This window comes from Phyllobates terribilis, unplaced genomic scaffold (assembly GCF_046119375.1).
Source record: "Phyllobates terribilis strain yellow unplaced genomic scaffold, ASM4611937v1 Scaffold_4__5_contigs__length_816908805, whole genome shotgun sequence".
Lineage (NCBI taxonomy): Eukaryota > Metazoa > Chordata > Amphibia > Anura > Dendrobatidae > Phyllobates > Phyllobates terribilis.
The window spans coordinates 463,490,610-463,505,677 of NW_027362764.1; the positions used below are offsets into that span (position 1 = coordinate 463,490,610).

The 15,068-nt window shown below is 41.5% G+C and overlaps 1 protein-coding gene across 1 annotated transcript in view; it reads right to left on the reverse strand.

Moving 5' to 3' along the window:
• Window positions 1-15,068, reverse strand: part of PIGN (phosphatidylinositol glycan anchor biosynthesis class N) — a 363,689-nt gene that overhangs the window by 92,810 nt on the left and 255,811 nt on the right. Inside the window, exon 22 of the mRNA XM_073678652.1 lies at window positions 12,383-12,485. Coding sequence (XP_073534753.1) covers window positions 12,383-12,485 — 103 coding nt within the window. The remainder of the gene's footprint in view (window positions 1-12,382; window positions 12,486-15,068) is intronic.

Consider the following 15,068-nt stretch of genomic DNA (forward strand, 5'->3'; position numbering starts at 1 on the left):
AGTGACCCCATTTTGGAAACTAGACCCTCCAGGGAACTTATTTAGATGGGTGGTGAGCATTTTGAACCCCCAGGTGCTTCACAAATTAATCCGTAAAAATGAAAAAAGAAAATTTTTGTGGAAAAAAATACTTTTTCATTTTTATGAATCAATTTGTGAAGCACCTGGGGGTTCCAAGTGCTCACTATGCATCTAGATAGGTGCCTTGGGGGTCTAGTTTCCAAAATAGGGTCACTTGTGGGGGAGCTCCAATGTTTAGGCACACAGGGGCTCTCCAAACACGACATGGTGTCCGCTAACAAATTGGAATCATGTCACATTTGGGGGGTAGGAGGCCGGCAGCATCAGAGGGGGTGATCACTGGGGCAGAAAGGTGAGCAGGAGCCGGCAGCAGCAGGGGGTGATCACTGGGTTTGCGGGGGGGGGGGATGATCACTGGGATGGGGGGATGATCACTGGGATGGGGGGTTGTTCACTGGGAGGGGGGGTGATCACTGGGAGGGGGGGTGATCACTGGGAGGGGGGGTGATCACTGGGAGGGGGGGTGATTACTGGGAGGGGGGGGTGGTCACTGGGACGGGACGGGGGGTGGTCACTGGGACGGGACGGGGGGGTGGTCACTGGGACGGGACGGGGGGGTGGTCACTGGGATGACGGGGGGGGTGATCACTGGGATGACGGGGGGGGTGATCACTGGGATGGGGGAAGATCACTGGGAGGGATGGTGGGTGATCACAGGCGCAGGGGATTCACAGTGAGCCTGCTGCTGCCTGTGATCACCATACACCGGCAGGCAGAAGGAGAGCACCAGCCGGTGGATGAAGACGTGGGAGAGGGAGCGGAGGTCGGAGTGCAGGTATGAAATTAGACTGGGGTGGAGGAGGGGGGGTGGAGGGGGTTGGACAGGGGGTCGGGGGAGTGTGGGCTGGAATCAGACAAGGGGGGGTAATATTACCGGCGGAGGATCGGCGGCGACGGATCAGTGGCGGCGGCAGCAGCAGATCAGTGGGTGACCAAGCTCCACAGCTTTCACGGACGGGAGGAAGCTGTGGATCTTGGTCAGCCACTGTAAAAACGACACCCTCCACATCTGATTGGAGGGCTAGCGTCACATGGACACTAGAGCCAATCAGATCTGGGAGGGGGGGGTCGTGACAGAGCTGACACTCCCCCCAGCCAATGGCTGATGCTATATGCATCAGGCCATGCCCAGATCATAAATATTTCACCTATTTCCATTGGTGAAATATTTAATTCATTCCGATTGGCAGTTTCACTAAAGTGAAAGTGAAACTGCCAATCGGAGGGGTCCTAGGCACGGGGGGGTTAATCCACCCCCCGTGGGGTCAACTACAGGTTATCCAGTTGCAGTAGCAACTGTGACACCTGAGCGACCCCTCTCGCAGGCGCTGCAGTGGCGCGATCCCTCCATGTCACAGACGCTGTGACATGGGTCGAGAACACACCGATTTCCATGTCACAGATGCTGTGATACGGGTCGGGAAGGGGTTAAAGGGCATGAATATTCACCCCCTCTCCAAGCCCATGGGCGTGGGGAGGGGGTGAATATTCATGCCATTTAATAGCGAGCACACAGGATCATCACGCGATCACCCAGCAGCAGCAGGAGCCGCGCTGCAGCTACACTGTGTGCCGGCTATTAAGGAGCATGAAGTCACTGCTCCCCGCGCATACAGTCCCGGCTTTGAGAGCAGTGATTTCCGGCAGCTGATCTCTCCTTGTGAGCCGCGCATGGCAGTGACAGCATGCGCGGCTCACATGGCGAGATCAGTGTGGGCAGACAGGACGCAGCGCTGAAGCAGAGAGAAGAAAGTAGGAGTGTTTATTTTTTTTATGTGCATTGTGATGGGGATTAGGGGGACCATGCATACTAGGATAAGGATGAGGGGGCATACATACCAGGATAAGGATGAGTGGACCATACATACCAGGGTAAGGATGAGGGGGCCATACATACCAGGATAAGGATGAGGGGCCATACATACCAGGATAAGGATGAGGGGGATCATAAATACCAGGATAAGGATGAGGGGGCCATACATACCAGGATAAGGATGAGGGGCCATACATACCAGGATAAGGATGAGGGGGATCATAAATACCAGGATAAGGATGAGGGGGATCATACATACCAGGATAAGGATAAGGGGGATCATACATACCAGGATAAGGATAAGGGGGATCATACATACCAGGATAAGGATGAGGGGTATCATACATACCAGGATAAGGATGAGGGGTATCATACATATCAGGATAAGGATGAGGGAGTCATGCATATCAGGATAAGGATGAGGGGGTCATGCATACCAGGATAAGGATGAGGGGGCCATGCATACCAGTATAAGGATGAGGGGGCCATGCATACCAGGATAACAATGAGGGGTGCCATGCATACCAGTATAAGGATGTGGTGTGCCATGCATATCAGGATAGGGATGAGGGGTGCCATGCATACCAGGATAGGGATGAGAGGTGCCATGCATACCAGGATAGGGATGAGGGGTGCCATGCACACCAGGATAGGGATGAGGGGTGCCATGCATACCAGGATAGGGATGAAGGGTGCCATGCATACCAGGATAGGGATGAGGGGTGACAAGCATACCAGGATAAGGATGAGGGGTGCCATGCATATCAGGATGGAGGGGTGCCATGCATAGCAGGAAGGATGGGGATGGGGGCCAAGTATAATAGGAAGGGGGTGGCATATCTACCAGGATGGGGGATATTATCAGAATTGGGGGACATTACCCCTATACCAGTGTCAGCAGTAGACCCGCTCCCCCTTAACAGTGCATCGTGACCACATTTTTTGCTTACATTTTTTTCTATTTTCCTCCTCTAAAACCTAGGTGTGTCTTATGGTCTGGTGCGTCTCATAGTCCGAAAAATACGGTACTTGAAGTAGAAAAGGAATCCGTCATCCAAGACAATTATTTACAGCAATTGCTAACATTTGTTAATGTGAACAGAACATTAGCCAATCCAAACTGGACAGGCTGGTAATTGTGACAGTGTAAGATTTGGAGGATTGCTTTGCAACATGGCAAAAATTGTTTGCATGTTGAAAATAAGCAGCTTGGTGCAGTTTTTTTTAATCTGTAAAAGTGAAACATTACAATGCACCAAGCCATTAATGACCATAGTGTTTTATTGTTTTCAGCGGTTTACAATCCACTTTGTTTTTTTCTAGACATACACACAATAGAGATGTCCTATTTACAAGGTATGACACATACTATCATGACATTTGATCTCATACAGATTAGGTTAAACAGAAGATGAATGATAAAATTAAAGCATTGGAAGGAGATAAGGTTAACTATATTTTTGTGAGAATTTGTGTTCTACTAATTCTATAGTTTTACACATCGAGATAAAATTAAAAAAAAAAATCAGGTTCTTAAAAGGTGTTAAAATTCAGAAAATACAACCTCAGAGAAACAAAATCACATGACAAATTACATTGTGTCATTATGTAGGCCAAAATGCAGAAGCAGAGTGAGAAAAAGTAGGTACAACCTTCCAACTTCCATAGGAATTAAGAAACTAAAAAGTAGCCAGGTTGTTTATCTGCAAGTATGACCAACTCTATAAAAGCAGAAGTTTGGGAATTTGCTGGCCTGGCGCATTCAGTCATGTGTGTTAATGCAATGCCAGAGAGGAAAGACATCATCAATGATCTTAAAGAGCACCTGTCAGAAGGACTGCGCTTAGTAAACCACATACACTGTCAGGTGGGCACCGTTACACTGAGTAAAATGATACCTTGGTTGACGAAAACAGTCCTGTGGTTCTTGTGTAATATTTATTTTCATTTCTGACATAATGATATGCTCGTGCTTCAGGCGGCCTTTGGGGAGGGGCTTTATCTTGTGCTCTGCTTATGTATTCATACTTCTGCCTTCTGACAGGTCACTGTGCTTTCAGTGACCTGCCTACTATTTTACATACTGCCTGTGTAATTTGTGTGCCACACATGAAATTTGCCTGCACCAAAATGGCCCCCGCTGCCCGCGCAGTATCATCTCTCGGTAGGATCCTGATTGCAAGTTTGTAGGGCCAATATTTACTATTAGAGGCACAATGTTTTTTATCACCATATTATGTAGGGACTATAAGATAGGCTGAAGCATAGCTTTTTTTAAAAAAAAAAAAAAAAAAACAGTACCATGACCCCTTTAGGTGCGTTTCTTCATTGAAATCAAAATAAACTTATTCAAAGAGAATGAAAAGGTTATTTGGATTTTTTATCAAAATATACTTTAAAATTGACAGCAATTCCTTCAACATTTAGGCCCTCTGTAAATGTTCACAAATTTTGTCCCATAAAAGGTACCTGCTATAGTACAGTAAATAGCCAACAAGGGAACATCTATGCAGCAGGAAAAAAATAAATAAATGTGAGCACGCCATGTCTTCATGCACAATCAAGCGAATTAGCCTCTTAGAATGGGGCAAATCCTCATGCTGATCCACATCATATCAAACTGCATATCTGTGGCAGAAAACTGGATTGTTGTTGGACTGAAAGTGTTAATCTGGATACTCTAATATTTAATCACGTTTGATTGTTATGAATGTATCTAAAAGGAATTCGGATCCTTTAACTTTATATATATTTTAGACGGACTTAAAAAAATGCATTAAACAGAACAGCCAGTATAACATTCTGTCGACCATAGAAATGGTTAATAAAAAAAAAGGGGGAATTGATTTTAGAAATGAGCAATCAACACTCGGAACAAAATCTGAAATGTGTGATCACTAACATTCTCTATTTACCATTTTTGCAAACGTAGGATCATATGAGGAACAGCTGTATGAGCATGATTGTTGTGAAGAAGACTAAAGGCAGCGTGGCATAAATTTACTAAAATTATGTTTTAAATGAAAAATAGGGATAAATATAAATAGTGGCATATTTATAGCCGCTACCTATTCGTTTCAAGTTTTCTCTTGTTAATCATTAGAGATGTGCAAATCAATTCAATGCAAATCCAATTTGTGTTGAATTTTTACAAATTTTCTAAACCTGGCAAATTTGAACAATATGCCATTGACTCTGCATGAAAATACTACCGCCCACAATAACTGCAATTGAAGGTCTCACTGAATTGCTACCTCCAAACCACACTACACTATTATTTCAGTGACTTTTGGCTGAAGACCACAATCCATATCTACATGTAAAATAGAAAAACATTCTAAAATCTGCAAAATCACATTACTCCAATAATTACAGATGAGATTTTTTTGTAATGTGATAAGGTTTTTGTTTAATTTATTTTTTTCAATTTACCATAATCACCATCTAAATTAAAGAAAAAAAAATCAGAAATCATGCAATTTCTACACAAGCCCATCTAATACTAGACTACACATATATACTTCCTGACAGACAGGACTGCAATGAAAGGTATCTCTATATACAGTAGATGACACATGATCAGCCGCCGATCTTGACGAGGGGGCGTATAGAAGTCAGACGCTCCGGATTCATTTAGCAACTTTTTAAAGGGCTTTAAACCCGAATTCTGGCAAAATAGTTTTGATAAATCAGGGCCATAGTTCTTACATGTCAGGTAACGCCTGCTTTTCATTAAGATAGGCTCTTCTTCAGATAAACTACTCCCACATTGTTAGGCAAGGTGTAAAAAGTGTCTAAAACATATAACTAAGAAAAACAGTTATTGGGGGCATGTAGCTTGAATAATCTCCACCATTGTGCATGGGACAATGAAGGATGCAGCTACTTTTGTACTTTGTTTTTTCATTGTTGCATTCCAAGAGCCATAATTCTTTTTTTTCCCATGAACATAGCACATGAGGGCTTGTCTTTTGCAGGATGAGTTGTGTTTTCGAGTACACACAATGTTTTATATTCTTAGTCTACTGATACAGGGTGACTTTGCCTGCGCTGTCAAAGATCGCTCTATGCTGCTGCTACATTTTACCATAATGTAGGTGTATGGGGTTGCGTTGGGACACAACAGCTGTGACAAGCAAAATCCAAAAATTCCAACTGGTTCCCACTCTTTGCGACCCCATTGACCTGCATTACTCTGTGATGTAGTAGCAGCAGAGCTTTGGGAATCTCTGGAGGAGTGACCTGTGTTGGGGCCAAAGTTGCTGTCTAGCCTCAGACATTCTTAAGGTCTTTTTAATTGGAACAATCATGATTGTTTGACCACTTTTTATTCAGTGTTAAAGCATGTTTTATGAAGTCACAGTGCCTGTGCTGGGGGAATTCATAAGTCTGCAGTCACACACAGAGACTGCAGACTTATCAGTATTGATCGGACAACCCCTTTAACTAATCGGCACTACAAGAGTGAAGAATGGGTACTAACCAAAGCATTTAATGGGTTAAAAGGTCAGGATCAGAAGTTTCTCTGTCAATTCCTACTAGGCTCCTGCTATTCATTGCACAGGCTCAGCTTTTGTACCCTTGTGAATCCATTATGGACATGTATAGCATGACACCTTCTGAGACCGCATTCTATGACGTACATTTACATGCATTAGGGGATAACATGATGTGCATTTTTTATAACACAGTGTCTACGATTATTTGGTTGTCAATAATGGCTGTTGTATGAATTCTCCAATATAATCCGAGCAATAAAGTATTACATATTAAGGAAGAATGCATTCATTTCTGTGTATTTCCAGGTGCAAATTGATAAAAAATCTCGTTCGTACCCATATGTAAATAGACGGGCTATAGTAGGCTACAATCTTTCTCAAGATTTCCCACTTTGTCATTCCAATAAGCCGTAAAGAATATGAGAAGATCACTAGAAGGCAGTGAACATTTGATATTCTGCAGGCCTACACCCTATAACGTGACCTTTATGAAAGACCAGAAAGCCAATGATCTCACAAGTAAACAAACATATTGAACGGCCTGAAGGTGAAACTAATAAAGGTGTTTGCTTCTTTCTTAGAAGTGCCTAAGCTATGAGAACCACAAAGCTATACCTAAAACCAGTGCAAACAAATACTTAACAAAATGTGAGAAGTGAAATCAGTCTAGAATCACTCCTTACTGTAGCACCCTGGGCAGAAACTGGAAAAGCTGCATCACCAAATCCATATTATTTGCAATGGTGACAAGTAAATTCCAATCAATTCATCATGGGAGAACTTCAACATCGGATCAAAGCACTTTCACTCTACATAGCCACTTTCATGTTTTAGTTTTTCAATTAGTCATTGTGTATACTGGTATATGTTTGGCCTCTTGCTTATAGTACAATCATACAGTTTCTAGTTTTTGCTAATTTGTGTTTTTTCATTTTTGAATTTTAAGCTTATGTATGCTTCCTTTGAATTGACTAAAATAGTAAAAGTTAATATTGTTTCGGAGCATTGCAAGTTATCTTTCTTATCATAACCTCTTACATTTCTGGGACTTCTCTACAGTACCTAATAATCTGATATCATCACATGTATCATTTTAAAAAATGATACATGAAAGATGCCAGGCATCTGCCTGTCCAGGATCAGGCAGCATCTATCAGCTGACAGGTTCTGCTTAAACGGGATATCCGGGACTTCACAAAAAAAAGTCAGTGCCTCCCCCCTGTGTTTTATGGGAAGCTCACAAGGCAGTGATGAGGGGTCACTTCATTATGGAGGGAACTAGAATTAAAAAAAATACTAACTATTTACATTCTAGACTCGCCTCTCAACTTAAAAGCTAGGGAAAAAAATTGGTAGCTCCACCGTCTAAGAGAACCCTGAGAAAGTTGATTGCTACTAGAGACAGGATGAAAGACTTATCTATGCGAAAAGACGAGAAGTTACCTCTCTACTTCAAACAAAAATATTATGAGAAAGGTAATACAGCCCATACGCTTCTAGCTAGCCAACTGAAGGATCACTCTGTGACTTCAACCCCTCAGGCTCTCAGAGAGGAGAAGGGTAGAATTCAGTATAACCCTTCTAAAATATCAGAACTATTTTATAACTTTTATAAAAATCTATATAACCTCCAGGAGACCCTCCTGACGAATCAGAAACGACGGGCCCACTTATTGAATAGTTATCGGACTAAACTTAAATTATCAGTCCTTTCTCCAGAGGCAGTGAGATCCCTGAATAAACCAATAACTGATGAAGAGATTTTGGAAATCTTAAGAGACCTTGCGCTGGGTAAGTCTCCGGGACCAGATGGCCTGACTTACCTGTATTCTAAAACCTACAGTACAGACCAAAAGTTTGGACACACCTTCTCATTTAAAGATTTTTCTGTATTTTCATGACTTTGAAAATTGTACATTCACACTGAAGGCATCAAAACTATGAATTAACACATGTGCAATTATATGCTTAACAAAAAAAGTGTGAAACAACTGAAAATATGTCTTATATTCTAGGTTCCTCAAAGTAGCCACCTTTTGCTTTGATGACTGCTTTGCACACTCTTGGCATTCTCTTGATGAGCTTCAAGAGGTAGTCACCGGAAATGGTTTTCACTTCACAGGTGTGCCCTGTCAGGTTTAATAAGTGGGATTTCTTGCCTTATAAATGGGTTGGGACCATCAGTTGTGTTGTGCAGAAGTCAGGTGGATACACAGCTGATAGTCCTACTGAAAAGACTGTTAGAATTTGTATTATGGCAAGAAAAAAGCAGCTAAGTAAAGAAAAACAAGTGGCCATCATTACTTTAAGAAATGAAGGTCAGTCAGTCCGAAAAATTGGGCAAACTTTGAAAGTGTCCCCAAGTGCAGTTGCAAAAACTATCAAGCGCTACAAGGAACTGGCTCACATGAGGACCGCCCCAGGAAAGGAAGACCAAGAGTCACCTCTGCTTCTGAGGATAAGTATATCCGAGTCACCAGCCTCAGAAATCGCAGGTTAACAGCAGCTCAAATGTCACACAGAGTTCTAGCAGCAGACACATCTCTTCAACAACTGTTAAGAGGAGACTTTGTGCAGCAAGCCTTCATGGTAAAATAGCTGCTAGGAAACCACTGCTAAGGACAGGCAACAAGCAGAAGAGACTTGTTTGGGCTAAAGAACACAAGGAATGGACATTAGACCAGTGGAAATCTGTGCTTTGGTCTGAGGAGTCCAAATTTGAGATCTTTGGTCCCAACCACCGTGTCTTTGTGCGACGCAGAAAAGGTGAACGGATGGACTCTACATGCCTGGTTCCCACCGTGAAGCATGGAGGAGGAGGTGTGATGGTGTGGGGGTGCTATGCTGGTGACACTGTTGGGGATTTATTCAAAAATTGAAGGCATACTGAACCAGCATGGCTACCACAGCATCTTGCAGCAGCATGCTATTCCATCCGGTTTGCGTTTAGTTGGACCATCATTTATTTTTCAACAGGACAATGACCCCAAACACACCTCCAGGCTGTGTAAGGGCTATTTGACCAAGAAGGAGAGTGATGGGGTGCTACGCCACATGACCTGGCCTCCACAGTCACCAGACCTGAACCCAATCGAGATGGTTTGGGGTGAGCTGGACCGCAGAGTGAAGGCAAAAGGGCCAACAAGTGCTAAGCATCTCTGGGAACTCCTTCAAGATTGTTGCAAGACCATTTCCGGTGATTACATCTTGAAGCTCATCAAGAGAATGCCAAGAGTGTGCAAAGCAGTCATCAAAGCAAAAAGTGGCTACTTTGAAGAACCTAGAATATAAGACATATTTTCAGTTGTTTCACACTTTTTTGTTAAGTATATAATTCCACATGTGTTAATTCATAGTTTTGATGCCTTCAGTGTGAATGTACAATTTTCAAAATCATGAAAATACAGAAAAAATCTTTAAATGAGGCGTGTCCAAACTTTTGGTCTGTACTGTATATGGACAAATTGACTCCTCGCATGTCTAAGATGTTTAATTCCTTCATGGAACGTTCACCTATCCCTGATACCCTATCTCATTCTTATACTCTTAGTATTCATTCCCAAGTCAGGCAGAGACAAGTTAGACTGCTCTAATTGTAGACCTATTGCCCTCCTTAATTCAGACCTGAAAATATTCACTTGCCTTCTGGCCAATAGACTTAATTACTGGCTCCCACAATTAATACATAAGGATCAGGTGGGATTTGTCCCTTTCTGTCAGGGGGGGCAACACCAGGAGAGACGTTGATTTGATAGATGTGGCAAATAGAAACAAAAAACAGGCACTTCTCCTAAGCCTTGATGCACAGGAGGCCTTTGACCGCCTTAACTGGTCTTTTATGTTTGAGACGGTAGGAGTATTTGGAATATCTGGATCATTCCTCACTGCACTAAGGGCACATTACAAATCCCCTTCTGCGTCGGTCAAACTATGTCTATGCTCATCTCCTAACTTTAAAATAGCTAATGGTATCGTCCCTCTTATTCGCATTATGCATTGAACTATTAGCTGTGGCTGTTCGCAACAATCCCAATATCTCAGGGGTGGATGTTAAAGATAGGTTGGCTCCTATTCACCCGAACTCCTTTCTATGGACAGCTCACCCTGTCAAGATACAACTCCCCTCCTGGGGCCCATTCAGTTCACAAGAGAAATTTGGCTAACCAGTAATAAGAGGTTTGGGCTTTTCAATTCACCAATGATCTCTTTCATCTATCAACCACTAATTCCCAATAGTCTGGACTCTGCGATGGTCCACCTGTGGATTACAGTGGATCTGTTTAGATATGCGGATGTAGTAGATATAGATTCATTTGAAATTTTTTCACTCGATTATATGAAATCTAAATTTTCACTAACCAATGGGGAATGTTTTCAATTCCTTCAAATTAAGCATTTAGCATTCTCTCTTTTTGGTTCTATGAAGGTCTCTAGCTTGATAGATTTTGAAAACCTAAGCAGGTGGGGACCATCAACCAAGGGATTGATTTCTGACATTTATAGAATTCTTAAAACTCAAATGCAGATCCTCCGACTAAACACTCCTATATGGTAAAATGGGAGACCCTATCAAACAAGGAAATTTCGCCCCGGTGTTGGCAGGCTATCGAGAATAAGGCAGCTAAAACCTCCATATGCACTTTGTATAAGGAGAACCAATACAAATTCCTGATGTTCTGGTATCATACTCCGGAACTCCTGCATGAGTTCAATCCTCAGTTTCTGGATGTCTACTCGCGTTGTGGCTCCTCAGGGGGCTCTCAGTTTCACATCTTTTGGACTTGTCCTATACTTGCAAGGTTCTGGGATTCAGTTAAATCTCTTCTACAAAGGGTTCTATTTGCTGAAATTCCATTAGACCCATTAATTTATTTACTGAACATTTCCTCTAAGGGGATGGGCAAGAACTCTGCTCTGCTTCTTCTGCACATGCTAATGGCGGACGGTGATTGATAGCACTCCATTGGAAACAGAATAGCCCTCCCTCCAATCAGGACCCTGTGAGTAGAATCTCTGACATTAGGAGAATGGAGTACATGACCGCTATTTTGAATGCTAAAGTGAACCTTTTTTACACTATTTGGGCTCCCTGGGACTATTTTTGGGCAAAACATAATAGCTGAGACCTTAACTCCACCCTTTTCCCTTCCCTTTTTTCCCTTGTCGTGTAAAAGTCTTTTGTCTATTTGTCGTTTCTGACACATGATGTGTACTATTAAGGGGTTGGATGGCTTGCATAATTTTGCAATCATTGCCTGGGAGCTCTATTTGGGAGGGTGGTTGGGACCTCTAAAGGTTTTCCATTGTATTATACTGTATATTCTGGAAACCTCCTGCTTATTCATGCATTTTTTATATTATCTAACCCAAATGTTCACTATGTTATATGTTGAATGTTAAATTCTATATATTTCAATAAAAATTACAGTTTAAAAAAAAAAACAAAGTCCCTAAGCACTAACAGGCAGGTAGTTGCTACCTAGCTGTCTGTTGTGCCCAAATCCAATCTTCGCCGGCACAGACTTCCGCTGACATCACGTCAACAGAGCAGCAGTTTGTCTTCCTGTTGACAGGGCGGGACTACTGGTGCCATGCTGATTGACAGCCGGCTCTCTGCTGCCTAATTGGGGGAAGCCGTCTGTCAATCAGCATGACACCAGTAGTCCCGCCCCATCAACAGGAAGAGAAACCACTGCTCTGTTGACAGGGAGCAGCTGAATTTCCGGCAGGAGCAGTCAATGACCGGTGACGGGTACAACAGTCCTCTGTTGGTAACTACCTGCCTGTTAGTGCTTAGGCACATTTTTTTTAAAGTCCCGGATATCCCCTTTAAGCATGACTGGAAAACAAAGAATTATTACTATGCTCAAAATTCCCTCTCATTTTGGTGGCCAATATTTGTCATGCTGACTATTCCCCCAATGTTTTCTCACTGTAGAATATTTTGGAGCAATAGAAATGATTATTTTTTATTACATACAACGCTTACCTTTTGCTTGAATGAAAGCCCTTGTTTTACTAGAGTTTCCTGCTCTATAAATATCCACACAAACATTAGACATGACAGCGCCACAGGGAAAAGGGCTTCATACCTACGTTACACAGGAGAAAGTGGAAAGGGTGAGCGGCTTACAGTGGAGTGATTAAGAACAACAAAGGAGGACTCCTACCAACAGCGAAAATTCTTAAAGTTATTACTCTATTTATAAATAATATCACAAACCTATAAATAGAAGATAAAAAAACAACATTAACAATATAGCTCAATTAAAAAATATTCAAGCCGGTTTCCTAATGCGTGATGATTGTTCTTTGTTTGCCTTTGTTTAACTTTCTATCATATCAAAAATGCAATCAAAATCATAATTACATGTATTATTTTCAATCTGGTCAAAAATCAAAGGTCCAGCCAAAGAATTAACTGTTATAGCCAACATCAATATACTAATTAAAGCTTGATGACGTTTAAACTTTGTATACGCTGTTATATGCATAAGAGTTAGGGAAAAAGTCACTTGTCTGTGGGTTGTGTCTGATATTGCAGCAAAGCTCTTGTATAGGGCTAAGCGGCAATACAAGATACATAGCAATGCGGTGTCTTTTTTTCATACAACTTTTTTTTCTATTCAGAGTAAAAGATAAGGACATTTTTAGAGGTATTTTTTCTTACCTAAAGCATGGATAAAACCCATTTTTGCAATTGAGTTTCAATAAAAACTTTGAATAGTTTGCCTCCTGCATTCTCTATCTATTAATGTACAAAATAAGTTAACTGTGAATCTGTCAGTGAGCTCATTCTGACAGCAGCATTTGTAGCTCTATTTTGTCTTCTTTCAGAGTCCTCTAAGCTGTTTTATGACCACATCAAATTTCTGCTCAACTTTCATATGGTCATAAAACAACATAAAGTAGCTCTGGAGAAGAAAGATTTACAAATTCTGCTGTCAGAGTATGGTCACTGATGGAGCCACAGTTAACTCATTCTGAAGCCAGCAGTGTTTAACAATACATAGAACCTGTAGAAGCCAAAAGGCTCAAGATATTAAATTTAACACTATTACAAAAAAAGATTTGAAGCACAAAATACAACAATTGAAGTAAAGAAAAATGCCAGAGAAATGTCCGTATACTTTAAAATTTAGGCTACACAGAGACTTTGTAACAAGACATTGTAATTTTAAATTTCAAGTAACAATTATGGTCCGTAGGAATAAACGGAGTTACACGTGCAATATATCTGAGATTTAATAATAATAAGGCATTGACTAAAAGAGTTGTCCACTACTGGACAACCCCTAAGTAATGGGACCAGGGAAATGTAAAAAGTACAACATTGATACCTCCTGAATCATCGGCGCTTCTCTTACACCGTGCTTCACCCCCATCAGGTTTCCAGCCATCAGCACTCATCAGGGGCATTCACAAGAGCACTGAAGTTAATGTGGCCACTGATTGGCTGGTTTGCTAAAATTTAGCGTAAAGCTATGTTCACACTAGGCGTTTTTTCAGCATTTTTTTTTTTCTGCAGCAAAACCGGATCTCTTGGCAGGAAAGCAGCTGGGTCAAAAACGCAGGTTTTGGTGCGTTTTTTCAGGATCCCAAAGCTCAGCTTTGCTTCCACCACAGAAGCATGAACACAGGTCACCAATGCAAGACATATGTGAAATCATATTAACAAGAATTACAAATGTAACAGTGGGAGGCGGTGAATTGTTCAGGAATAGTTTTTCTAGGATACTGGTAGTGCATTGAGTTTGTAGGACACTATTTATTTTCACACTATGGTCTGCCATTGAGTTGCTCAGAGATTGTTTAATTTCCCACCTCCGTGTGCCACAGGTATTGTTCAATCTCTCACCTAGTTCAGCCAGTGTTTACACTTTACACACATCTAATTTAATTAAACTGTTCTAATCCAAACTGCCATATCAGGTGACCAAGACAAGATGGTAAAATCACAAAAATAAATGAGTTTCACATACTGCTGTACTTTTTTTTTCACTAAAAACGCAGCAAAACCTGATAAGCTATGTTCACACTAGCCGTTTTTTTCACCACCCATTACTTTCAATGGGTGAAAAACGCTGAAAGAAGTAACATCCTCTATTGAGCAAACAAACATGCAAAGCACAAAATACGGATGACACAAAAACCAATCTGTGTGCATGAGATTTCTGAAATCTCATAGACTTTTCTGGTACTGTAAAACGCAGCAGAAAATTTGCATAAAAAAAAAATCCTGAAAAAACACCAAGTGTGAATATAGCCTAAGATGGAAGAAATCAGAGCACGGCATGTACTGTAATAGTGCAGCTGATCCAGGAGTACCATTTTTTCTTCAATTTCCCAGACTACTTAATGAAGATTCATCCGGTAGTGGACAATCCCCTTAATGTTTAAGTGGCTGATGGAAACAGGTTAGTACTAAAAACCCAATTTAAGATATGTGACACTTCAAGTTCAAGCTGTCGTGCTACAAAAACTCTGTGTGTAGCCCCAGCCTTAGTGCTTCAGTACTTTAGTTTTAAATCAGCAGTATCAGTTAACAGACTTGACATTTCTGAAGGTTAAATCCTATAAATTTGGAAAATTTGATTAATTTTGAAGGTGGGAAATCAAGGCACTCACTGGTCCAATCTATACTGTAGTTTGTTTCAACTATATAACAAACTAGA